This window comes from Gymnodraco acuticeps, unplaced genomic scaffold, assembly GCF_902827175.1.
Source record: "Gymnodraco acuticeps unplaced genomic scaffold, fGymAcu1.1, whole genome shotgun sequence".
NCBI lineage: Eukaryota > Metazoa > Chordata > Actinopteri > Perciformes > Bathydraconidae > Gymnodraco > Gymnodraco acuticeps.
Genome location: NW_022991375.1, coordinates 154,476 through 181,074, shown reverse-complemented (window position 1 = coordinate 181,074; position 26,599 = coordinate 154,476). Strand labels below are relative to the sequence as shown.

Below are 26,599 nucleotides of genomic sequence, written 5' to 3'. Positions count from 1 at the left end.
GAAGTAGTCTCAGCTAAACATGAAAGTGTGCTAACATGCTAATGTTTAGTTGGAACTGTTAGCCATGCTCACTAGCTTAGCATGCTGCTTACGTTTTCTCGTAAGCCCAAAACTCAAGGTATATGGAGGTGGTTGCTATTGGATACATTTTGATCTCATGTTAGGGGATAATAAAAGTTATTTACGTTTGTGGATATGAATGAGTTATGAGTTGTAGCCACAGCTAAAAGGGGTAACATTACTGGATCACTCCCTAGCGTTGTCTAATGTGCCTGGGAGGTGTGGTTGTGTTATGACCCTTTCTATTAAACTTGAAATACTAGCTGTTCCACTAAGGTCATGTGACACGTAGGCATGTACTGTATCTCTTCCTCAGAGCTTGACCTTTGTGTGATCGGGTCTCGCTTTGTGCCTTAATGGACAGATACTTGTGTCACTCTGGGTGTTCTGCAAATTCCCACATATCACAACACTGCCTAGTTAAATAGCATTCACCAGGCTATGGTTAGTAAAGCTAAAGATAATACCACAACACACACGTTATCTTGACCAATGAGAGACAAATTCCAATAATTTATGTAATGAACAGCACATGGATCTGTGCTGAGTCATAAGAAACCCCCCTACCATCTGGCATTACCTTGGTTTATCATGCGTTTGTCTATTTTGGCCCAGGTCAACATGAGAGTTAATGCTGACGCCAGATAATACACACAAGCACACACACACGCTCCACTCTGTCCCCTGAGGTCGGAAATTTCCGCCCACTCCACATCCATTATCTTCCCTGACCTCCGACTCCAGGCTTGTGACCTCCTAGTTGGTCAGAGTTGCGTCACGCAATTTGATTGGTTGGTTTCACCCTCTTTGTGTAACAAGATGTGCCTTTCTGGAAATGTTGAGAGGAAGACGCAAAGAGAGGAGATGGAGACACTGAGACAGGGAGGGATATTAAGAGAAGAAGAAGAAGCCACTTAATCAAGGAAATTCAGTTTTTCTTTACACACAGTTAAGATACACACATGCACAAACACATAGATTTTTTTATGGAGGGGTGTCGGAGACAATTTGAGGTTTTATTCCACTAGGGAGCAATTGGGGGGTTTGTGCCTTGCTCAAGGAGACTTATCCAGTAAGCAGTCCACACTTTGTACTTTTTTTCCAATCGGGACTTGAACCGGCAACCATTTGGTTCCAAAGCCACTAATGCGGCTTTCACACCAGCGCATTTCCCTTTCTAGCTCCGAGCGGGATCTTTTCTGGTTCAGCTCCGGTTTCCCTTTTCTGCTCCCGCTCTGTTCACACCGCCCAGAGCTGCCGCTGCTGCGTCATGACGTCACCGTTTACGTGCCTGCTTCATAAAATCCAAACCGCGCGGAAATCCCTCACATCGAACGGTTTTCCATCGTTGTGTACAAACTGGTTAAAACGCAGGCATTTTGTTGTTGTTCAGGAGGTTGATCCCGCCCATGCCCCTGCCCCTGCCCCCGCCTCGACGTAAGAGAGAAGTAAGCGACGCCGCCTCTTAGCTCCGAAGCTCTTGCCTCTAGACCGACAATTTTTTGGAGCTGGAAGTGAACCAGATTCCGGAGCTAAGAGGCGGCGCCGCTGCGGTGTGAACAGGAAAAAAACGGTACTTTTCAGGCTCCAGCTCCGAGCCGGAGCTGAAAACGCGTTGGTGTGAAAGGGAAAAGGGAAAACTGAGCTGCAGTAAAACAAATCAGAAAAAATAGGAACATTTATTATTGATTAATTACTTGACAAAACAGAAGGGATTTTGCATTTTAGAGGAACACACAAAGCTAACCGGAAAAAAGGGTGTTGGAGCATTCATGTTTCCTCCCTTTCTCTTTCCTCATGTATTGATAAAACTCCCCCGATTCTTCCAAAAGTCCCCCCCCCCCTGCTGTTCTCTCTCTGGGGGCCGGATTTATTTGACCATTTAGCTGCCCACCTCAAATGGCCAGGGGAAAGAGAAAGAAGGCGTGCTGCCAGGCTTTGTTCCTGCAGGGCAGCAGTGGGGGAGGGCGGTATGTGTCTTAAGACAGAGGTGGCAGATCATGACCTGTAGAGGTTTCGGGGACCTCTGATCCCTGCGGCCGATATCACAAAGGAGGCCTTATCCCACCTCCCCATCGTCCCTGTGAGGTCCGGCTCACCCTGTGACCTCCCAGAAAAACGCCACAGGAAAAGCCAGATAAAACACAGCAGGGAGAGGGAGGGAGACAAAGAGGGAAATTTGCATTAAGCCCAAAATTGGGGGTGGTAAAAGCTTACACCTTCAGTTCATGCCAAACAGCTGTATTTCAGTGCCTGGGTTTATTAGGGTAATGAAGAAACAGTGTCTACATTATTAAGTAAAATAGATTCTTGTTCAGGACCTAAAATACCCAAAAGCAATTTGCATGTTTTTAAAAATAGAATATCAAACATACCGAACTATTTATAAAATAAAAACTCTATCTAATCTATTGAGAGTATCATTTTAATTTACATCATACAATTTAAATGTATGATTATTAAAATAAAGTTAAGTTAATAACATTTCCGATAAACAAATATGTAATCAAGCCTAAAAAATCGTACCAAATGTGCAATGCCATTTTTTATTTCTTGACACTTTTCTCAATTTCTTTGACACTTTTCAAAACATTAATTAATAAATTATGAGCGTTATAGTGTCCCAAATGTAGTGCTTATAATTCCCACGATGCCCACTTTGAATATCAGGACTGAGTCTGGGTTAAATCAGCAGGAAGTAGCATCATTTTGTGCAGTGGGAAGTGACTTCCTACCCCTGTTTCCCTTTCCCTTCTAAAGTAGCCGCCAAACGTGAGAAAGGAACAAATTCGCAAAGCTGAGCAGGTGTTAGAGCATGGGCCTGCCAGGAAAGATGTCCCGTACAGTGTCCTCTGTTTTTAATGTTTCCTGGTCCTGTGCATCCTGTTTCTGGGTGTCATCTGTGTCTCACCAGAGTAATAAAACAGAGCAGGAGGTGGTGTGCCTTTAGACGTCCACCTTTCCTTTGTTACACTGCAGTGAGAGATAACGCTATCTTTGCTAATTTCCACATATTTTTCCAGTTTTTTTTAATGATTTTTCTGTTTGTGTGTATAACCGTACCAATATTACCCTCCCCTAACTCTAGCGATGTCACTATGTAATGGAAGTAAACAAAGGAGTACTATTAAGGGGTTTCAGGCAGGGGGGGTAGTGTGGAAGACCTTGGGATGTTAGCCCTTACAGACCATTTTCATTTCTATAACACACCACAGGAAAGGGAAAACCCCAAAAAGCATAATAGGGAACAATGCCGAGCTGAAACTACAATTTTTCAAGCGTGGACTACTAAAAATCTCATCTAGATACTTGGCCCTGTGACATGATGGTGTGGTTTCATTTGGGACTGATAAAGGTGGACATCAGTCATGATATAACTTCATAACCAAGGTGAAAATTGAAATAAAAAAAGGTAAACTGTAAGGAAACACTTGCTAACTCTCCTTCCATCATTGTGTTTTGTTTCGACAGCTAAGCATGGAGAAGGTCCAGGCCATGGCGGAGCAGGTGGAGATCAAAGCCAAGGTGGTGCAGACCGAAGTGAAGGCCCTCGTGCTCCGACACAAGAAAGCTTTAGAGGAGAGGGAGTGTGAACTACTGTGGAAGGTGAGCTGCTGCCCGCATCTTTATCAACGTCAACTCACTTGACCATATCATGCTAGTTTTCAGTTTCATATTCCTATGTTGCGCCTCTACTGTGACATGTTATTATGTTCAAAAAGCTCTTTATTTTTCTCATACTGCCTGTGCTGCAGAACCTCTGTTCACCCTCTGTCTCAAACCAGAGCCCTGTCTGCTCTGATTGGTTAGCTGGTCGGCTCTGATGTGATTGGTCAACCGCTTAGAGATGTCCCGCCCCTTAGCCTATCACGTACAATGTGTTTGAGCGCTAGCCAATAGAAGTGTTACATAGTGATGCCATTATGTTAGGGAAGCAGACAAAGGAGATGGGGGGTGTTTAGGAGAGAAATTCCCTCTGGAGGGACCAAAATCCCAAATATGGTCCCTTTTTGAATGTATTGTATATCCTTTGATACCCGCCTGGTACACACTGGTAGAGCCATCGTTAGGGAGAATAAAGGTGTGTGCTTTTAAGGCGCATGTTATGTTGATAATCTTGTTTGCTTATTAAAGTCATAAAGAGTATTCAATTGAGCAGGTTCATAACCAGTGAAGAACTCCTTGTAGTAGCTTAAGGTTAAACAGGAACCCTCTGAAGGCCCCCCAGATTTAAGGTTACCCAGAGAAGGAGCTGGGTTTTGGGTGAAAGAAACAACCCTCATCCCTGAGCCATGTTGTGCTACATGCATGCTATTATACCAGTCAAACACACAAAATCTGCGTCTATTAACTACAACTGAAAACGGGAAGTTAAATGTGCGTACATGTGTGAAATGTGTTGCTGTAGCCTTACAGAACATCACGGATGATTTATCCGAACACCCACCGGTCCACCCAACTCTTATTTCCCCTTTCCTCCTGAGAGCAGGCTCGGTGACATTGTAAAAACTGACTTGTGTATTTTCTCCCTCAGATCTTACAGCTCTCAAGTGTGCATGTGTGTGTGTGCAGGTCAGAGTGTCAGCGAGGAGGTTTTCACTTACCCGTGTTCCCTCTTTAATCCTTTATACACCACTACAGGACCCCTTATCCCTGCCCTGATAAAGTCATTACAGGCAACCAAAGCACCCTACACACACACACACACACACACACACACACACACACACACACACACACACACACACACACACACACACACACACACACACACACACACACACACACACAAATGTTATAAATATCAATAAGTAGATGTACAATATTTGTTTCTCTGAGTATTAAGGTGTGTGTGTGCACACGTGAGCTCTGCCGACTGCAGCTGCTACTACAACAACAAAGGGGCGGGGCTTAGCAAAGGGTCATTTTGTAAGAAGCAACAATCGATTAGTCATTAAATAATACATTTTGGCTAAACTAATAATTAATCATTCCCCCTCTAAAGGTAAATAAATTAACCTAATCATAGATGATATCGATCATTGCCAATATACGCTACAAAATCCTCAACTTGGGACTAAAAGAACAGAAATTCCTTAGAAATAAGTATCATCTGTGATACCTCAATAATACCGAGTTTGGTCATTTGAGCTGAGTAAGACTGCAGTGGTGGCATGCTATCACGTTCCTATGCTGTCATTGACTCAGGTGAATAAAGCTTGTAAGTTGAGCTGTCCTCTGCTGACTCAGACAAGATATTGGAAATGACTCGGCTAGTGTTTCCTGTACGGTGAGCCTGTGTGATGGCCACGGGCTCACAGTGGTGTCCGGAAAACAGAAACTAAATCTAGGAAGGCGCTCTGCAGTGACTCAGCTCTGTGGCTCTGCTCTAGAGTGATTCATGGCTGTGAGATGACAGCAAAAACAATAGTATAAAGTTACTCAGGGGTGAAATATTTGACTTGAAAGTGTGAGTCTGGGTGTGTCTTGTGTAGGTTGTGAATGTGTAGCACCGGCGTTGGCTAGCATGGTAAATGATAAGGTGTTATTACATCAAAGAGCAGTCCTTCTTGCTGTCTCTGGGGTTTTTCGCTCAGTACTTCTTTGAAATACATACCAACCTACCAATGAGTGTGTTCAACTCAAACTCCATGTCTGCCCATTAGACAGCCTAACTTGAGTCATTGTCCTGCGTGGCTATAAAGTGTAACTCGAGTCACACAGATGCAAATTGCAGTTCCACTTACGCCAAGGATTAACAAAAGAGCCCCTCTCTTTTGTTTCTTTCACAGTCCCTCCCCACTATCAGAAGTCCTTCTAGCCATAGAAGCAGTCAGGCTATTGTGTTTTACTCTTTTTGTTTGCTGACGTTAAGCAAGAGCCCAATCTGTGCTTCTCAGGTTCTGCCACCCTCTTTAATTCTTTGTTCTCACCGACTGTATCGTAACTCTACCTGGCTTCTAAAGGGAACAGAGATGTGTGGTGGTTTAGTGACAAGTTAATTTATTTTCTTCACCTTCGGTTGAATAAATCACTCCTGAACCACTTTTCATTTTGTGAGCTGCAGACCCTGGTATCTCTTTGTATAGTTGACTTTGTATGCTCATTGTTGTCCTATTGTCTTCTGTTGTATTGTTCAGACAGAAGCAACAAACCTGCATTAATCCCTTAAAACTGCTTAAGAAATACTAACTGTGATGCAAATTGGACTCACAGCTAACGATTTAGCACTTATAGAATATGCATTAGTATTACCCTTTTGTTTGAATGTATTACAAACATTTAAGATGTACCTATCTACAGTTGCAGTATTTCATTTTGTATGTTTGAATGAAAGGATTAAAAAGGATTTTCAATTGAGCTTCCCAACATAGATAACATCCATATTTCCTGTATCACAATCAGGGAGTCATGAATAGTAATGACACAGAATTACATATGATGTAGTAGTAAACAACCATACCAAGTCAAGCACATTTTGTCAATCACATTCATTTGTTAATTACCATGTAATGTACTATTTCTCGTCCATGCCCATTAACTTTAAGTAAACATTTAATAGTGTCTCTTGTAGATGCATCTCTGCTACTTCAAGTCACTTCACTTAACCTGCATTGTACCAGACTTTAGACACACTGATGCCCAGTCAAAAAATTGTATGCATGCAACTAGTAGCATATCAGCCAAATATTCTTCTTCTCCTTCCTGAATATCTGAGAGACTTGGCATGGTCAGCACATTGCTGCCACCCTGTGGGCACACTGGGTTTAGATTACCAGGAGACTTGTTTAATTCCACTTTCAATCTTATGTTTAAAATGACATAGTCGTGTGTTATATCGGGGTATCTTTTAATGAAGTTTACCAGTATGACACACACACACACACACACACACACACACACACACACACACACACACACACACACACACACACACACACACACACACACACACACACTTGTATAGAGTGCATATAGTGGCATCACTTCAGGAACAGACAAACCTGAAAATACATAAATGTGTAATTTTGTAATATAATAATTAGGGCCGGGACTTTAACGCGTTAATTAAGATGAATTAATTACACAAAAATTAACGCATTTTAATCGCACTTATTTTTGCACCGCGGAACGTTTCTCACTGGATGAGTTTCAGGCGTACCGATTATACTGGAGCACCAACTAACGTTCATGACTTCAGACAACAACAAACCACAGTGAACAACAGTGGGAAATGTTGTTTTAAAAAACGGACGGATGGAAGCGTTGATAAGAGCACGGTTGTGTGCAAATTATGCAAAAATGAATTCGCATATCACCGCAGCACATCAAGCCTCAAGTATCACCTCAATGCAAAAACATATAGCAGCTAGCGTGGACGTTAGCCTCTTTTATCGCGTTCACACCATACAGTCTATGGTTCACACCAAAAAGAGCCGGTACTAAAATTAGTTCATGAGAACCTTTTTACCCCCACGAAAGTCCCTGCTAGAGAGCAGAGAGCAGGGACTTTCGTACGGCTCTCTTGTGAGAAAAGAGCTATATTTCTGATTGGCTGGGCGGATTGCAAACCACGCCCCGTAAAACTCCCAAAAAGTTTGGTGAAGCCGCCATTTTATTATCCTCGCATTAGCATTATTAGCATTAGCATTAGCCCAGCGCAGAAACGCAGAGAGACTAACTTATGGCAACACAAAATAAAACATGGGAGCGGTGGAGATGAGGAGGTGTCGGCGTTCTGGCGATTTACTCGGAAGGCTTCAGTAGAAGCTGCTGGGACTCCCAGCAGCTTCTACTGAAGCCAGTCCCCAACTCCGGGGACTTCCGGCCGGGGACTTTGGGCGGCAGTATACGCCGTGAAGTGGTTTGCGGCCTGCCAGTAAACCCAAAGCAGAAGAAGAAGAAGTGACGTCAGCGGCTTCATTTGTTCTCATGAACTAAGTTCTCATGAACCTTTGTGGGAAAAGTACTGCGGTGTGAATGCGCCTAATGGTATACTAAAATCCATGTGAAAAAAATTGCTTCTCACTGTTCTCAGGTTAAATATTTATATGCGATTAAAAATGCGATTAATTTCGATTAATTAATTACAAAGCCTCTAATTAATTAGATTAATTTTTTTAATCGAGTCCCGGCCCTAATAATAATGCAAAAATAGTTTGTGTTTTAGTTGCCTAATGTTATCTGTGCTGATTTAAATATATCATGCAAGATATAACCTTATAATTTCCTGCATCAATAGAGTGTTTTTGTCGTGTGCTTTATATGCTTTTTGAACAATAAAAACCCCTTTTTAGAGATTGTTAACGTTCTAGTTCCTGGTTCTGTCTCCTCTCAGGTGGAGAAGATCCGTCAGGTGAAGGCCAAGTCTCTGTACCTGCAGGTGGAGAAACTGCACCAGAGTCTGACCAAGTTGGACAGCACCATCGCCGCCGTCAGCCAGGTGTTGGACGAGGGCCGCCACCTGGACGTCCTGCTGGCCCGAGAGCGAATGCTCACTCAGATCCACGAGCTGAAAGCTCTGCGGGGTCTGCTGCAGGCGCAGGAGGACGATCGCTTCATGTTCACTCCTCCAGACCAGGTAGCTCATCTCCTGTAAAATAAAGTACAACATAACATGACAACATCCTCTGAAAGATGACTAAAATAGAAATGAGGTTTTAAAGGTCCCATGTCATGCTTTTCCGGTTATTACCCGTCCCCTTGTGTGTTATGAAGGTTTTTAAGCATGTAAGCGGTCTGCGAGTCACTAACCCTCAAAGTACACCCTGTAGCGAGTAAAACTCTAACACAGAAAATACCTGTCTATGCTGCCCCAGAACGCCTCGTTGGAGATTTCTTGTTTTCTTCCTGGGTACAGTGACGTGCCCATATCCAAATGGACCCATTGGTCCAAATGGACCAAACCGTGGAGCCGTTAAGTTACGTCCGCAGAGCCGTTAGGTTAAGTCCGTGGATTGGTCAATTTGGACCAATCCACGGACTTCCTCACACACACACTCAATTTTTCTCAGCTGCAGCTCTGCCGATTTCTGAGTTTCTGAGTTTGTGTGTGAGCACACACACTGACTCACAGCCAGGCTGCAGGTGTGTGTGTGTGTGTGTGTTCGGGCTGGGTTTCGCTGTGTCTCGCAGACCGCCACTGGGCTCACAGGGAGGGGGGGGCAGGAGCTCCAACAAGGCGTGACAGAGAGTGAATACACATACGAGGTGCTGTCTGAGAAACCAATGTGAGTTTGGAAAATTGCACAATATAAATCTATTTTAGTTTACCTCAACAACGGAATTATGATCAGTAGAAATGGCCATGACATGGGACCTTTAAAGAAAAGCAACACTAAAACAATTATGTAGAAACCAAATCCTGAATGGTTATGAGCAGGAGCTGTGAACTCATGCTTGCTATTTCTTGTCGTTGTAAAAGTCATTTGTTTTTGTACAAATAAATGATTTGTTTAAAACAATGAATCAAATATAACAGATGACGATGACCTAAACTTTTTTCATGAACAATGTACGCTAGAGGGGATAGGACCAGAAACGATTTTAAGCTTCTTCTTTCCCCTTTTGAACATGACGGAAACTATTTGAGAATAATACCTTGACATTTTTTTTATTTGCTTCTTTGTTAAAATAATAATTATTGTTTGTTTTGTTTCTAACATGTTCAATAAAAAGACTAATACAAAACACTGATTGGAGGAGAGGGGCTATGGCTGTTTAACCTTGTGGATTATTTAAATGAATTCTGTTAAGAGCGTAAATCTTTAAAACACACTAATGTTTTCCGTCACGCTTCCCACAGGCTCTGTACATAGCCGTCCAGTCGATGGGTCTGATCAGCAGCGGAGCCTTCGCCCCCGTCACCAAAGCCCACGGCGAGGGTCTAAAAACTGCCCTTCGTGGCAAACCCTCCTCCTTCACTGTGATTGGATACGACCATGACGGCGAGCCTCGTCTCTCCGGCGGCGACACGGTGTCAGCGATCATCATGTCGGTCCCGGACGGTCACCTGACGGCCGTGGAGGTCACGGATCACCAGAACGGCTCGTACACCGTGGGCTACCTGCCCAAGAGTGAGGGGGAGCACCTGCTGTCGGTGCTGGTGTGTAACCAGCACATCCAGGGCAGCCCCTTCAAGGTGCTGGTGAAGTCGGGGCGCAGCTACGGAGCCCTGGGCTCACAGGTGGCAGCGTTTGGGAACGAGGGGGAGGGGGACGGCCAGCTGTGTCGCCCCTGGGGCATCAGCGTGGACAAGGAGGGATACGTGGTGGTGGCCGACCGGAGCAACAACCGCGTACAGGTAGAGACTTCTGCCTGCTCTTTTTAACACGTACATCTGGTTAGTTCATTTACATTATTTTATTCCACTGTATGGTTTTTAATTTTTCATTCTGTTTTATCTTATTCTTTACTACTTTTACATAGTTTACTTGTCTCTGGATTTACATTTTTATTGCACTGTTTTTCTCACTGTTTTTCTTTCTTATTGCTTCATGTCTAAAGTATATGGTATGTTGCGTTGAAGAAGTATCCCTGGACCTAAGATTCTGATAGCCAAACACTACGCTTTAGCTTTTCTGCATACGACAAAAACACTTTTGAAATGCTTTTTTAAATTTGGATCTTCAATCACACTATCACAAGAATGTTTGTTATGAATCTTCACTATCCCTGGCCAGTTCAATGTAGGTAAAGCAATTTATAAAGAGGGCTTTATTTTTTGCTCCAAACTCTATAAAAAGTCTTAATCCTTAATACTTTTTAATTGATCGACTTATTTTGTGAACAGATGCACTTTGCCTCGAATACAAACTCATGTTTATGCATAAAGTATAGGTCAATCACAACAAAGACAACATTTATTAAATTAAATGAAAAGAAACACATTTTTTTTAAGTCAAATGAAAGCAACAAAAAAGCATTGATATGCAGAGAGGTCTAAGATATGTTCTCACTATGTCTTCCATTTGCTACCCATTGCAGCAATTCTCATTTCAATAACGGTGGTACAAACAGAGGGGATGATGTCATGAATATACATTCATACACACATAACCAATTATTCCCTTGTCCATGTATATACATACACACTTCCTTTTGTCTGTAATTCTACCCTTTGTTTCAGTCTGTCTCGACTAAACACCACAGCGATCTGGACTTAAATTGAATTTAGAGTGGTTATAAGTAATGTACCATCCACTCAGCATTCACTCAGCAGTTCATGCTAACTTCACACTGTTGATTTTTGTGCCAAGTGGCTTACATAGTGGAGAGTCTGCAAAACAAACTTTGTGTTTGAGTGTTGAAAAGTGCATTTGGCTTCCATTCTTCCCTACACACACACACACACGCACACACACACACACACACACACACACACGCACGCGCGCGCGCGCGCGCACACACACACACACACGCACACGCACACGCACACGCACACGCACACACACACACACACACACTTAATAGAACAAATGGTGACCCTCCAGTTGAGAACCACTGCATTAGAATACATTTTGTAGAAACTGCACAAACACAGCTGAGTTTGACCCTTTCTCTTAAACAATTAGAGCGTTCATTGAATTGGAATCAACATTTTTGTTTCTTCGCTCTCCAGATATTCAAGCCCTGCGGTGCCTTCCACCATAAGTTTGGCTCTCTGGGTTCCCGTCCGGGACAGTTTGACCGTCCGGCCGGGGTTGCATGTGACAGTCAGAGACGAATCATTGTGGCTGATAAGGACAATCACCGAGTGCAGGTAGGAAATGTTTAGGTGCTAAATTAGCTGGCATTCCACATGTGAATTGGAAGTCCATAAGACATTGGAGAATAAATGTTATTGTAAAAAAACATGTTAAGCTTCTAAAAACCTTTTTAAAGCCGTGTAAACACACAGCTCTACATGCTTATTCTCTCTCCTGCAGATATAAACACGTTGGACTCTAACACATTTGCTTTGTCTTACAGGTGTTTACTTTTGAGGGCCAGTTCCTGCTGAAGTTTGGGGAAAAGGGTACCAAGAACGGGCAGTTCAACTATCCCTGGGATGTGGCTGTCAACTCTGAGGGTAAGATCCTGGTCTCGGACACCAGGAACCACCGCGTGCAGCTCTTCGGCCCCGACGGCTCCTTCCTCAACAAGTACGGCTTCGAGGGGGCCCTGTGGAAACACTTTGACTCTCCCAGGGGCGTGGCCTTTAACCACGAAGACCACCTGGTGGTGACCGACTTCAACAACCACAGGCTGCTGGTCATCCGGCCGGACTGCCAGTCGGCTCGCTTCCTGGGCTCCGAGGGCACCGGGAACGGGCAGTTTCTGCGGCCCCAGGGCGTCGCCGTGGACCACGAGAACCGCATCATCGTGGCCGACTCCCGCAACCACCGGGTCCAAGTGTTCGAGCCCAACGGGAACTTCTTATGCAAATTTGGCACACAGGGGAATGGCTTCGGACAGATGGACCGCCCCTCCGGTGTGGCTGTGACGCCCGAAGGAGTCATCGTGGTCGTTGACTTTGGAAATAATCGCATCCTCAAGTTTTAAGATTTATTTTTTTGCATTCTCCGCCTCCGTTTGCAGTTTTCTTGATGAAGGAAATGGAGGCGAGAGAATGAATCAACAGACACAACAGGAGGCGGGCGCAGAGAGGGTTGAGAGCAAGCTGCAGTGAAGGGAAATTAAAACTATAGATTTTTTTTCATGTGTATTGATATATATTTTCCAATCAGATATCTTTGGTATGTATGACAAAGGGGACCTCTACAAATTGATAATCAGTAGAAAAAGCCATATTTCCATTCCCCGGTCTCAGCTGCTCTGAACCCTCTCTGTGAGCTCCTCTTTAGTATCCATCTCAGGGATTTTTTCACTTTTCTCGAAATCTTGTACCCTCTGCTCCACACCTACCTCATTTAGCTCTTTATGAATGTACTCATAGTCACTGAGCAGAGGTTTAAAGTCCGTGAAGTTTTACAAAGAAGAAAAGCCTACCTCTATACTTTGTTATTTAAGAAAGACACAAAAAGAATAGACTGTTCAGTTGATATTTGCACAGGATTAAAGACATTCTTGCTGTGCATTTCGAAATATGAGTTAAAGTGAACCTCCTGAATGTTGTTGCTGAGACAATACTCAGACCGCTGTCGAGGCTACATGATTTATTCTCATTCGAGGGCTTCTCTCGGAGAGGGATTTAGTGTCCTTTTTTAATGTTTGTTTCCGAGTGGTTAGTTTTTTGCTTATGCATCGACCCTTGTCTCTTTGTTGCTCTGCGGAGTTCGTCATGATCGCCTAAGAGGAGAGCGCGAAGCGATGCCAAAATAGAAAGAATCTAATTTAGCTCAGGTCACGTAGGACTGATTGAAATGATCAGACTCCCCCTCTAGTTTTACTGGCTGAGTGAATCTATTGAGAATTAAAAATATATAAAGTCATCTCCAAAACGATCCCTAAAATAAATCCTGTTATAAAATATGATCATCCAATACTCCCCTTCCCCAACCGTGTCTCATAAGACTGGAAGAATTATTGTCAAGACAACCTCAGTCGTTATTCTCCAGTCAGATGCATAAATGCAAACTAAAGTATGCAGTATCGAAAAGGGAGCACACCAAAGGCCTTTGGTGATGAATTTTGTTTCCAAGATCCGGATCTATTAGCGATCTTAACATAGAGATTTAATCATTTAATTGAATGACTCCTTTTTCATGAGGCATGCTGTGTGACAAAAGCCTCACAAGTAGACACCTGATTTGGCTGTCCAGACGACGTTAATGACATCAAATTTAAGGCCTGACATTTACAATCCTTTTGATTTGGATGGTGGTTGAAAGCCACCGTCTGTGGCTCCTTGGGGCCCGGGATTTAGTCGAATGATAGGGCGCGATCAGGAAGCCCTGCCCTATTTATTGATGTTGGAGTTGAGGAGAAACCTCCAGATTGAGCGTCAGTAGACCGATTCCTCTAAAGATGGAGGTCTATAGACTACTGGAGTTAACCAAAGTTAGATTTTCTGTACAATGGCCAACTGTAGATTTGGCGATTTTTAAAAAAAAAAAAAAAAAAATCCCCTTTAAAAACATTTTCTTAAATAATCATTGTTGCTGGGAAGTCTCGAGTTCATAAAGGGCCTGGAGTTGAGGTCATAGCGTTGTCCATGTAAGGCTTAGAAGAACAAAGTGCACGTGAGTTTATCATGCACGTGCACTTTGACTTCCCGCTATGACCTGCAGTTGTTTGATCCAGGATGTGACAGGAGATTTCTGCAGATGTTCGTGGTGTAGAGAACAGAAGATACCCGCACCAAAGATAACCCCCTTTCCCTCCCCCGCATTTATCGCCTCAATCAAACCTCGCCCATCTTTGGTCCTTTTTAGACGGCCCGTAGACTCAGAATAGCATCTCAGATCTGTACCTCAATAGAAACTAATCGCTACTAACTCTTGCAGGGTTTTAAATCCCCTTGCCCTTTTTGTTTGATCCGTGTCCCACTGGAAGCACTAGACAATTATTCGGTTTTGTTAGCCACTTCTTTAGCCTAGCGACGAATTTTGGGACCTTTTGAAAAGAATGACCGACGGGCGCTCCCCTCAGAGGAGAGGATTTACGCCGTCATATCTCAGATATCTTGTACCTCAATGGTTGTTTTACCTCATTTTTCTCGTATATATACCTCAACTCCTGAATACCTCAAGTGTGTCACTCATAGCTACTGTGCATTTAAACATTTAAATACCTCAACTTGTTACACATACCACGTTTTTACTCTTATATTTAAGCATACCTCGTCTGATTTGTATGCATTACAGATATACCTCATTCTTTGAATCTTCTTGTGTTACAGTGCAGTACATGTCCCATAGCTCTTGGACCAAAGATCATGGTTTTGTTGAAACAGAGAAAAATTGTATTATGGTCATCGCTCCATCCTGCAACCCTGAGCAGCTTTTTGGTTTGTCTAATCTACTGTAAAATGCCTGGTGAACTATGCCTTTTATCATCAAGAAACCAAATATTTCAGATGAAAGCATCGTGCCAAAATGATCTGTGAGAGTTCAGTGCCAAACGGAGTTGGCATTGGGACCAGAAGTTGTAGACGACAAGTGTCACTGGACCGTTACATCACAGATACACATGTGGAATCATGAGAGCACCTGGGGATAAATCCTCGCTCTCTGATTGGATGCACTTAAGAGGGCTGGGCCCAATTTACCTCAAAATGATGATGAACATGTGGATTACACTTTGGTGAGGGCAAGAGGATGTGGCCTCTTCTAAAGAGTTGATAACTTCACAAATCCACCTTTGAACGCACAAGAATTACCTCAATTTTCAGCACAATTTACAAATATTTCAGTGTGGATTTTGCGGTTTAAACGAACGCATCATAGGAATATGCCTAAGGCATTACAACAGCCTGGTTTATTATTAAAGTGGAGCTATTAGCACATTGATGGCGAGCCAGTTTGATTCCACAGACCCAGCTACTTTGAACTCAACACTAGTTTCACCAGTAAGATTGTTTTTTGCTTTTAAGTATTAACTCTGTGAAAATGTTCATTCATGTTGCATCAGTTTTTTTTTAATTGCTGAATTCTATCTTTAAGATCCTTAGGGCTACACTCTTAAAGAGGAAACAAATGTATTTTAAAACGTAAATATGTTTTTCATTTTTTTGTTGCATGCTTTAAAAAGTCCTTATATTGTATTATATTGATAGGTGTTGAAAAAAAACTCAGATGGGGTGGGGTAGCCGACTATTGGGATGGTTTTTACCAAAATATATACCCAAAGATGTGTATGTGTGTGTTTAGGGTTGCGTTGGATGGGATTAACCTTTGACCTTTGCGATTGTATTTCCTGTTCTCAAGAGGCTCTGCAGAGCACAACCTGTTGGGCCAGGCGAGCCTCAAGCCCTGAAAACAAAAGAGGCCGTTTTCAGATTAAAAAGCAGAAGGCAGCTGCGTCCTTCCACCATTAGTGCTTAATTTACTTTAACTCCCTTTAGTCTGAATATTAGACATATTAACATATTGTCCTTCTGTAGATGTACCTCCCCAAATACGATGAATCCACAAGGTGGCCGTTTTGTGTTTGACCTAGTAATGGGAACTCGCTCGCTGTCATGTGAGAAGCAGCTAGCTTTCTGCAGCACAAACTAGCAATCAGCTTCCTTCCTCGTCTTTATAAGAACCCAGGAAGTGCGGCGACGGCTGCTCAGCACGTGATCGGTTGACTGCACTCCTGTTCGGTGTTTTATTTTATTTTATTATTGGGCCCCTGTGGTTTTTGTCCACCATTTTTATTGCTGGCCTCTCACGGCTGTAACGGCCCGTCCACACAGCGGCGTTGGAAGCTTCTTCCACGCTTCTGCCCATTCACTTTCAATGGGGTGACGTCACTTTTCGCCAAACTGCATTGTGGGAAGCAGAGCGGAGCTTTCCTGGCGTTTCAGGCTGCAAAAGTTGAGCAATGTTCAACTTTTGAAGCCTCGGCAGAAGCGTCAGCCAATCGAATCATAAACCAGTACAAGCTCTAGCCAATCAAACCGCTGCTTGTGTGTCAGGGGCGGGAGATTCATGGTTGTTGGTCAAGCTTCAGGCACGCCCACCTCCAAGCTTTTTCCAAAGCCGCTGTGTGGACAAAGAGTGTAAGAGAGAAAAAGAAAAGCTGCACCAGGTGACATGTGCAAGGTCGTAGACCCTCTTTTAATGATTGGATACTCTAAACACAGAAAGACAAAAAAAATGTTGGAAAATTTAGAAAGAAAAAAAAAAAAAAACTCAGGTAGTTCTCAACAGCCCTGCCCTGCAGGTGTCTCATTGAAACGTGTCCCGTAGTGATGATGTAGTATCCCCCTCCCCCTCCCCCTCCCCCTCCCCCTCCCCCTCCCCCTCCCCCTCCCCCTCCCCCTCCCCCTCCCCCTCCCCCTCCTCTCCTTATGACCTCTCAGTACTAGTCTGATTCTTTTGTGTGCTCCATTTACATATTATAAAACTAATTATTTCTAAATCACTTTCGATTAGCTCCCCCTGATTAATCTTTGGGTTGGTTTTTTGCCAATTTTTCTTTTACTAAAAGTACAAACGCTCTCCACCACCTGACGTCCGTTGGCCCTTTTAGAATGTATTTTGTGAAGAAAAGGGTTAAACGCCGTCTTGTTGATGCTTGCTCCCCACAACCGGCTGCCGGTCGCAGAACAAGACACAACGCAGAGTTTTCTATTCAGTGATAAATGTTCCACACCAGCAATACCTCGAGTGAGAGGTGGGATCATGTGTGTGTGGTGGAAACATGCAGCACCTCGTTCTGAACCAGCTTTACGACAGCCTTACCCCGATGGGAGGCCTGAGAGTCTGACAGCCAGCTAATCGTGTCCAAAAATCTTGTTTGCGTTGTGTCCTGTTCTCCCGGCTGTTGGGTGTGTGTGAGTGTGTGTTGTGTTTGTGCGCTGCATCCATGTTGTGTAAGCAGAAATCCACTGAATGTATCCTCCAACAGTCCAAGAGGCAGGGCGGGCCGGGGTGGTCCGCTGAGTTTAGATGGTTGCTGCTGGCGCTTCCTCATGCAGGTGTGTGTGTGTGTGTGTGTGTGTGTGTGTGTGTGTGTGTGTGTGTGTGTGTGTGTGTGTGTGTGTATGTGTATGTGTATGTGTATGTGTATGTGTGTGTGTGTGTGTGTGTGTGTGTGTGTTTATCAGTCTCACCTTTCCTCCCTCTTTTACACACACACTCACACTGCTAAGTTTAAGTGCAGATGTTAGGTTTTCAGTCTAAATAAAGTAAAGGAGACTATAATATATTGGCCACCTGCCGCTCTCTCTGTACTCTGTGGACTTTAAACATTTCCTATGCATTTTTTGGTTTACACTTTAAATAAAGTTGTATTTCTTTGACTTCTGTCTTTTTTTTCTCTTAAACTAAACGAACACTATCTATTTATTCTTGTGACCATTTATCTTAGATGAAGCACAGAATATGGTATTATAGTGACTGTATTTTATTTTATCTATTGTATTTAGAAATCTCAGTTATTACCAATTTGTTATGTTTTAAATAATTGACAATGTACTGTTCTGAAAAAAGGAAAAACTATGTCTGAAATAATAATAGATAGTAAATAAAAGATACAAATTAAAATGTAATAGTACATACAGTTTTATATATTCTTAGAGATAGAGATCTGGTATTTAACCGTTTTAAGATGAATTATTTTATTAAATTGAAGCCACTTTTCAAAAGCCCTTAGGGTAGCTTTAGATATTATACAGATGCATAATGCATTATATATTGATCTGGTGTTTTCCCCACGTTAATATATAATCTTCTAATCCCATAAACATCCCAAGCTACGTATGAGGCCTCTTTTCAACATTGTCACATTCAATCAGTGTAATTTTCAACAATAACAGAAAATGTTTTCCACAGTCTGCATGTGTGTCTCCGGAAGTCGGCTTTTACTTTCAAACACCACCTGCCTCTAGAAATCACGAGGGTGTGTTCATCCATGTCAACTTTCCTTGCTTGGGTCCTTGAATTTGAGTGATTTGGACCTGGAAAAGTGATGTTTAAGAAGGTTTGAACCACTCCAGACAAGAGGGAGCAACTATCTTTTTCCATCCCCTGAATAAATGGTTTAAGGATTTAAAATGCAAGCTTAAAACAAATCTAAACCTGATAACATCTATATTATTATATTCTGGATTTACAATATATTAAAAAAAATGTAAAGCAAATATTTGATTACAATTTTGCATTTACGACATGTTACGTCCTCTTGGTTTTATGTAAGACTTTTAAAAGACTAAACAAAAACACATGACCTTATGTACATACTGCATTTAATACACAGACAAGTGCATCATGGGCTCTCATCCCCCCCTAGTGGAAAAAACAAGAAGAGAACATTGGTTTTCCTCTTTGCTTCTGTCCGAGAGGTCAGAGGTCAAATTAAAACTGTGAGTAGCAATTCAATAAAAGTAGGGGACCACATAAAATAGTGATGGTAAATATCTGGAATCAATTAATTACTTTAAGTTCATTTGATAATGATGGCTGATATTATCACAATAAACATATTTCCTTTTGACAGGAAAAGCACAGGTGGGTGATTACTTTTATAAATCATGTACTTTCCCCATTATGACATGTCAAGGGTAATGTGAAAAATGTAAAGAAACGGGTTTCTGTTGCGTATCACAACAATGATCTGTCTTTACCATGGGAGCCTGCCTGCAGACCTCCACTCTCAGGACAGTTCCGGTGCAGACCTCCACTCTCAGGACACCTCCACCATAGATATGACCTCCACTGTCAGTACAGGAAGTGACGATTCTGACGCGTATTTCCCCGCCCACCGAAGGACTCATTTGATGGAAGTTTTCAAATCACAATGGAGACTCATCACGGAGGTGATGAGTCCGCCCACCGTGCACTTTGGGTCGGCCTTGGTCATGCCCTTTTGACCCCCCCCCCCCCCCCCCCCCCGCCCGCTCAAATGACACCATGGAGGAATGTAACGGGAGTTGACCCAGGGGACTCTGCCCGCCTCACGAGTGCCTATTTTCGGACACTTTTTTTCACTTTTCCCGGGTTTTATTTATTTTTGGCTATTTCACCCGGTTTCTAGGGGACATTGCCCGGTCTCGGGTGTCCCCCCACGGCCTGTGTCTTCCTGGGGGCTTGGTCGGCTGCCCTTAAAGGCAATGTGAGCGTCCATTCCCATTGGATAACGGAGAATTGTACCCCCGGAAGAAAGTATTCCCCTTACTGTCGATTGATTTTACAGTGATATCTGCACTACTCATCGACTAAAAAACACCAGATTATCCTTGTTAATTACACAACATTGATTGGTTTAAATTGTGTGCAATGCTTTTGTATTTTTCCCCTTCGATTCGGAGAAACAAATATTTTTTCGGAGTAAAGGATGGCAGAAGACACTACACTACCCAGAATCCCCAGCTCTCGTTTAGGACTACACCATGTGCTCTGTTTGACAAACCCCGTTTTTTTCACCATTCATTCCAATGGCTGGCCTCTATGTCACGTGATCTTCAAATTTCTCCCTGCAGAAGAAAAAAACATGGCCGAACTTCGTTTTATTCTCGGTGGAAAATGCCTATTTTAAAGTTAGTTTGGCCATTAAAATGCGTTTTGATGTCATTTGATGCGAGAAATATGAGTTGTTATTTCAGATTATGTGTGCAGTGGATGTACATGATCTTTAGTTTGCTAGTTATTATGAAGATTACTTTAGGAAATTGCGTCCAGAGAACGTTCACATTTATTGCAACCCCCTTCCCCGTCAATGTATAGTGTTGGTCCACAGCGCAAACGTATTAGTTTAACAAAATCCGCATCTAAAGATACGTTATTTCCCCCTGTGCAATTCCAGTCTCACATCTCACAGCACATCGTCATTAACAAATACCGGAAACAGACCGAAAACATTTTTAAGGTTTATTGACATATCATATTCACAAACGGTGTAGTTATGCATTGAATGAAAAACTTGGGTCGCAGGTTCCTCAATAGTGCATTACAAGACATCTATCAATAGGCTTGTTTGAGACAAGCAAGACCTGCGCAGACGCGATCAACGTCTTGCTAGTGCGTTGCATGATGGTTAGTCATTTTGTCCGACTTGCTCTGGAGGCCCGCCCACATGAGACTTTGAAATTTCGCGGGACAAAGACGCCCGCAGCCTTGAGAGCGAGGCGAGGCGAGTTGGCGCAGTTGCTCTCCACGGGCTGCGGAAGCGAAATGCTTGATGGGAAACGGCTCGCTGGTATCTCGAGCTGAGCGCTCATTGGTGGTTTTTACCACGTGCTGCTGATGAAACTCTCCAATTGGCTGGCAAAAGTTTGTTGTTGTTTTGTGTCAGTTTTACGTCGCCACATCCATTCCCATTTTTCATCATTGTTCCACAATGTTTATCATCATGAAATTAATATCTATATATTTTATACTATACTGCTTACCGTTTTCATACTTTATATATCTTAGCATATTCATTCACACTGTTCATACTGCTCTCAGGCTGATATCTAGTGTATTCATACCCCACTGTTTATTCATCATTCAATTCATTCTATATGTTATTCTGTAGATTGTGTACATTACTTTCCACTTCACTGCTTGTTGCACCTGGTTAGAAGCTAAACTGCATTTCGTTGTCTCAGTACCTGTAATATGTGCAATAACAATAAAGTTTCTCTTTAAGTTAAACCAAATCATTAAAATAAAATCTAATGTAATGATTTGGTTTAACCTTATTTATTGAATACATCATTTAAAATGGCAAGATTAAATCAAATTACATCCATGTTGTACACATCATAAAGCTTAAAGTGGCAGCTAAAGAATTAACACAGCAGCAGGTCTGTTCAATTCATGCTCATTAAGCTTCACGTGTGCGGATCTGAAGGGACTGATCATTTGTAGCCTGTCCACCTATTAGTTTTGCAAACATTAAGAGGGAGGAGCATTTCTAATTATGGAACCCAGTCACTGGTGTGGTTCATCATCATGACTGAATTAACAAAGCTATATAAAGCAATGGAGATCACCTTTGTCTACAGTGGGTAAAATGGAATTTTTGCTGCTTACACTGTGTGACGAACAGGGAGACATCACTGTAAGAGTCTCACAAGACATTTCCCAAAGACTACAAAATGGTGAGTAAACAACTAAATTGCATTCCAACAATCTGGATATGATTTTAAATGATGTAAATTATTTTTCAGATAACAGTTTAGCAGCTGCACTTATGCAGCAAGCAAGGGCTGCAACAAATGCACAAGGTAATCTATCATTTAAATCAAAAATGGTATTGTCTTTTAATGCAAATCAAACAAATGACATATTCATGTTTATTGTAAACAAATATTTAATTTTCTCTCAATCACAGTCCCTTTAGATCTGTCTTCAGATGCTAGGCCTGCTCCTGAAAGGCCTGCTCCTGATGAAAGACCTGCTCCTGACGAAAGGCCTGCTCCTGATGAAAGACCTGCTCCTGACGAAAGGCCTGCTCCTGATGAAAGACCTGCTCCTGACGAAAGGCCTGCTCCTGATGAAAGGCCTGCTCCTGTAAGGCCTGCTCCTGTAAGGCCTGCTAGATCCCAAGCTGGCACTCCTCACCTGGCATCCCCCTCCAGCCGGTCAGAACACCTTGAGGCAACACAAGGTACAGTAACTAAAATGAGGATCTAAACAGCAAATGCTATTTGTTTGAGTTACTAACACTTGTGTCTTAACAGATTTCACACACAACACCATACTGCTGCTTTTGGACCTGACAAAAACACACCAACAGGTGTACTATCACTCCAAACCCGGTTTTTACAAAATTCTACAACGGCAGTTCAGCAAGGAGGGATACAGTTTCTCCTCAGACAAAATCCGGAAAAAACTGAACAACCTTTTGACCACCTACAAAAGGGCCAAGGACCGTTGTACCTCAACAGGAGAGGGGAACATAACGTGGGAATATTATGGGTTAAGAAGTTTGTTCTTGCACATCTAGTTGGTAAAAGCAAAATTTCCATTTGAACAATTCTGCAATTCCACAGATAATGGACAACCTGTTTGGGAGGTGCGGTGTTGGGAGCGCACCTCCAGGCACTCTTGTTTCCACCCCTCTATTACCCACTGCCTCACAACCATCCACCACACTGCCGTGTGCCTCTGAGGCCCAGCCTGGTCCCGCCATGACCCTGCCCACCACACTGCCGTGTGCCTCTGAGGCCCAGCCTGGTCCCTCCATGACCCTGCCCACCACACTGCCGTGTGCCTCTGAGGGCCAGCCTGGTCCCTCCATGACCCTGCCCACCACTCAGCCGAGATCAATCCGGTCTCGAGTCTCCCATCCCTCCTTCTACGACCTGTATGAGGCCCACTCGGAGAGGAGGACCAGTGCACTGGAGACACTGGTGCAGCCAGAACAGGAGCGCCGGAGAAGGCTGAAGGAGAGAAATAGGAGGAGGTTTGAAGCTAAAATGTTGACTGCGATGGGAGAAGTTGTTTCCCAGTTAAAGTTCATTGGGAGCCAACAAGAGCGCATCATTGAGCTTTTGCAGGACAAGCCCAATATGCCATAATTTCCCCCACACTGGGTATTCCCTGAATTAATTTGTTTATAAAGAACACCACCTCAGTTTGTTTATGGAAGTAATATTGTTTAGATTAGTTATTTATTTTCCTCGTTATGCAGTTGAGTTATTATTTCATCCCTGGCAATTGCCTTGTAATATTTGTATTTGTATACACTAAGTGTTCACAATGTTTATATGCAATTATTATTTATTTGCCAAGTACATGTGTACATATGTATATATAGTTATTTCATTTTCAAAGAAGATAGTCAACTGCTATTGACATGTGCAGAAAATGACCATATCTAGTTTTCATATACCGTATATGCATTTATTTTTTACTTGCCCAATCATTTTGGATGACATTACATGTTACTTGTTAGGCGCTTTAATCCAAAGCGACTTACATACTCAATACTGTGGGCATAAAAGGAAAGGAAATAAAAAACAAATGTCTTCCACAAAGAATATGACAGTGGTTATTTGTATGTGTGTGTGTGTGTGTGTGTGTGTGTGTGTGTGTGTGTGTGTGTGTGTGTGTGTGTGTGTGTGTGTGTGTGTGTGTGTGTGTGTGTGTGTGTGTGTGTGTGTGTGTGTGTGTGTGTGTGTGTGTGTGTGTGTGTGTGTGTGTGTGTGTGTGAGCTCTTTAAAAAAGGTCACAAATCTGATTTCTGTGCAACACTGCATCTTGGTTCTGGGGATGCGGTGCCCTGTTATCTGCTGCTTCAACCTGCTCATCAACTTAAATTGCTTCCCCTTCCTCCAAGCACATGTTGTGAAGTATGCAACAGGCAGTGACTGCTGTGCTAATGTTTGCAATGTTTTTCATGTACAAACATTTGAGCCTCCTGAACTTCGTTTTCAGTAGGCCAAAGGTATGCTCAATGACCACGCGTGCAACATTTAATTTTTGATTGAAACGACGCTGCCGAGCAGTTAAATGGCCATTGTCCCTGTATGGCCTCATAAGCTGAGGCAATAGTGGGTAGGCAGAGTCCCCAATGATGTGCATTCCCTCAGGCACCAGGGACTGGGGATCTTCATCAAGCAGCCTTCCAACAGCAGACAACCGGAATGCCGGTGCATCATGCCAGCTACCAGGGTGGCCCACATTAACATGACAGAATCTCCGTTTACTGTCACAGAACCCAGTAAGCACAACAGAATAAAACTGTTTTCTGTTGATGTATGCTACTGGGTTCTCACAGTGTGGTTTCACAATAGGAATGTGGCATCCATCTACCGCACAGACAGTGTTGGGAAATCCTGCTGCACAAAATCCTAACTCAGAATTATGTAGGGCTTGCCCTGTGGGCCAGGAAATGTGGTGAGACAAATATGTGGTGACAAGACTACAGAATTCATGGAGATGCAGGCAGACAGTGGATTTGGTGATATTGAAACGATCAGCAACCCCCCTATAGGACTCCTGGTTTGATAGAGTCCACAGACAGGCAAGAACACTGTTTTGAAGCGGCACTTTACTGTGCTGTCTGTTCCAGTAGAACGGGCCAATAGTCGTCATCACATCCTGTTTGGTAGAAAGGAATAAATGGCTTTTAATATCACCAGTCCAGATAATACATATTTGATGTTATTTATATATATATATATATATATATATACACACACATACTTCCACATGTCCCCTGGACAATCGGAAATGACTTTTGAAGTCTGAAGGACTGTACTGTGGGACCACTTCTTCCACAAATTGTTGGACCTTTGGAACGGATCTAAGGAAGGCAGACACAGGAGCAAATGATGACCATAAATCATTAGACCTATTCAACATTCTTTATATATATATATAACTGCTGCTGCTGCTGTAGGCCTATATTATCTTCACTTGATTTCAGTTGTATTCTTGTTTATTTATTGTATCTTTGTACTACTATCTTGCTTGCTTTCTATATCTTTAGTAAAGTAGCTTTTATCTTATCCCATTGGACTAAAAAAGACTAATAGTGTCATAATTTTGCACAATTTGTGATCTGTAGAGTAAAGTAATCAGTCCGGATAATCGATCATACTTTTTAATTTAGACTGATGCAACAATATATTTTGTCTTTTTACTTGTGTATTGTATTGTGTATCTGTTTTTGTTACCTGCCTAGGTAGCCTACTACGGATGTAAATTAGCACGTTTGCTCAAACACATTTATACTTCTTGTATTTTATACTGATGTTCATTAACATGCTCTGTCCCTATCAAATTAAAAAATAAAAAGATACGTAATTACCTCCGCAGACGGTGTTCATCATGCCATTCTCCATACAATACATGTGGGATTTCTATTATGGAAGCAAACAAGAGACAGAAGTATTCGAATTGTATTAGACACCGAATTTATAGCATTGAAAATAATTACTTTGAAAATCATGTATCTGAATGTTTTTGCTCCGAATTTACCTATGTGAAATAAAAATGTAAAAATTCAAGTGAAAAAAATTCGAATGTTCAAATTCAGATCCCAAAAATTCGACGTCAAAAAATTCGATGTCAAAAAATTCGGTGTATAAAATTCGATGTCAAAAATTGCGATGCAGCATCATCCGGGCTACTCAGACAGGATAAGCAATCGAGCCCTAATGCAATCAAACTGACTTGGCCTATCAGAGCACGGCTTTGTCAGTCATGTGATCACAACAACCCGGGAGAAAAATGACGGAGAACAGCGGGGCTCGGCGCTCGGGTAAGTAGTCAGTTTGTGCTCTTTATCTTACAAGCAGTGAGGGCTCGACAGCATTTGTATCTTACATTAGCTAAATGAGTGAAGTAGCCTTGCTGTTAGCAAGCTCCGTAGTTATCATTAATTGAAGTGAATCACAACGTTACCGTGTCCTTTTGTGTGTGTGTGTGTGGGGGGGGGGGGGGGGGGACGGTTTGCAAAGTAACGTAACGATCACTTCGGTTAGATAAGTCAAGTAGACCATGCTACACTATACGAAATACTCTCTTACAAAAGCCCTGCATTTAAACATGTTAATGTTACTTTAGTAAAAGTATGCTAGTATAATTAGCAACAAGTGTTGTTAGAGTATTTAAAGTAGACACAAGTTATTCTATTATATTATATCATTTGATTTATTGTTATTACCGATGCACGAGTTGACTTAACTGTTGTAGTTGGAGCTCATTTGAACAATGAGCTAACTAATTATTACTTTCATAATGGTGTAATGTGCTGACTATTTTCTACATTAATAGATGAAGGTCTGGTTTGTTCAAACTCTCAAAATAGTAGGACCAGAGCCCGAGAGACTCGAGGGCTCTGAGTAGGACATGCTGTCATAATTACCCAGAGTCCGAAGTGACACCTTTACAATGTTAAAGCTGTTGGATAAATGTAGTAACGTAAAAACTAAAGTATTCAAGATAGTGTAGTGGAAAAGAGATAATGTTTTTTTTTTTAAATGTTACCAAAACAAAATCTCTTGTTTTGG

The 26,599-nt window shown here is 42.4% G+C and overlaps 2 protein-coding genes and 1 long non-coding RNA gene across 3 annotated transcripts in view; 2 read left to right on the top strand and 1 right to left on the bottom strand.

Annotated features, from left to right (window-relative positions):
* The window catches only part of trim71 (tripartite motif containing 71, E3 ubiquitin protein ligase), a 39,026-nt gene extending 24,872 nt beyond the window's left edge, over window positions 1-14,154 (top strand). The window contains exons 3-7 of the mRNA XM_034240746.1: window positions 3,532-3,666; window positions 8,399-8,641; window positions 9,866-10,363; window positions 11,681-11,821; window positions 12,031-14,154. Coding sequence (XP_034096637.1) covers window positions 3,532-3,666; window positions 8,399-8,641; window positions 9,866-10,363; window positions 11,681-11,821; window positions 12,031-12,603 — 1,590 coding nt within the window. The 3' untranslated portion in view covers window positions 12,604-14,154. The remainder of the gene's footprint in view (window positions 1-3,531; window positions 3,667-8,398; window positions 8,642-9,865; window positions 10,364-11,680; window positions 11,822-12,030) is intronic.
* Window positions 14,155-21,324: 7,170 nt separating this feature from the next.
* Window positions 21,325-23,717, top strand: LOC117562858. Its single transcript, XM_034240788.1, has 5 exons — window positions 21,325-21,736; window positions 21,806-21,862; window positions 21,970-22,245; window positions 22,319-22,557; window positions 22,631-23,717. The coding sequence occupies exons 1-5, from the start codon at window positions 21,649-21,651 to the stop codon at window positions 23,156-23,158; spliced, it is 1,188 nt and encodes a 395-aa protein (XP_034096679.1). The 5' UTR covers window positions 21,325-21,648; the 3' UTR covers window positions 23,159-23,717.
* Window positions 23,718-24,240: 523 nt separating this feature from the next.
* Window positions 24,241-25,452, bottom strand: LOC117562859. Its single transcript, XR_004571632.1, has 3 exons — window positions 25,396-25,452; window positions 24,789-24,888; window positions 24,241-24,683 (listed from the first exon to the last, which is right to left on the bottom strand). It is a non-coding gene; the product is annotated as an uncharacterized LOC117562859 (long non-coding RNA).
* Window positions 25,453-26,599: the final 1,147 nt, after the last annotated feature.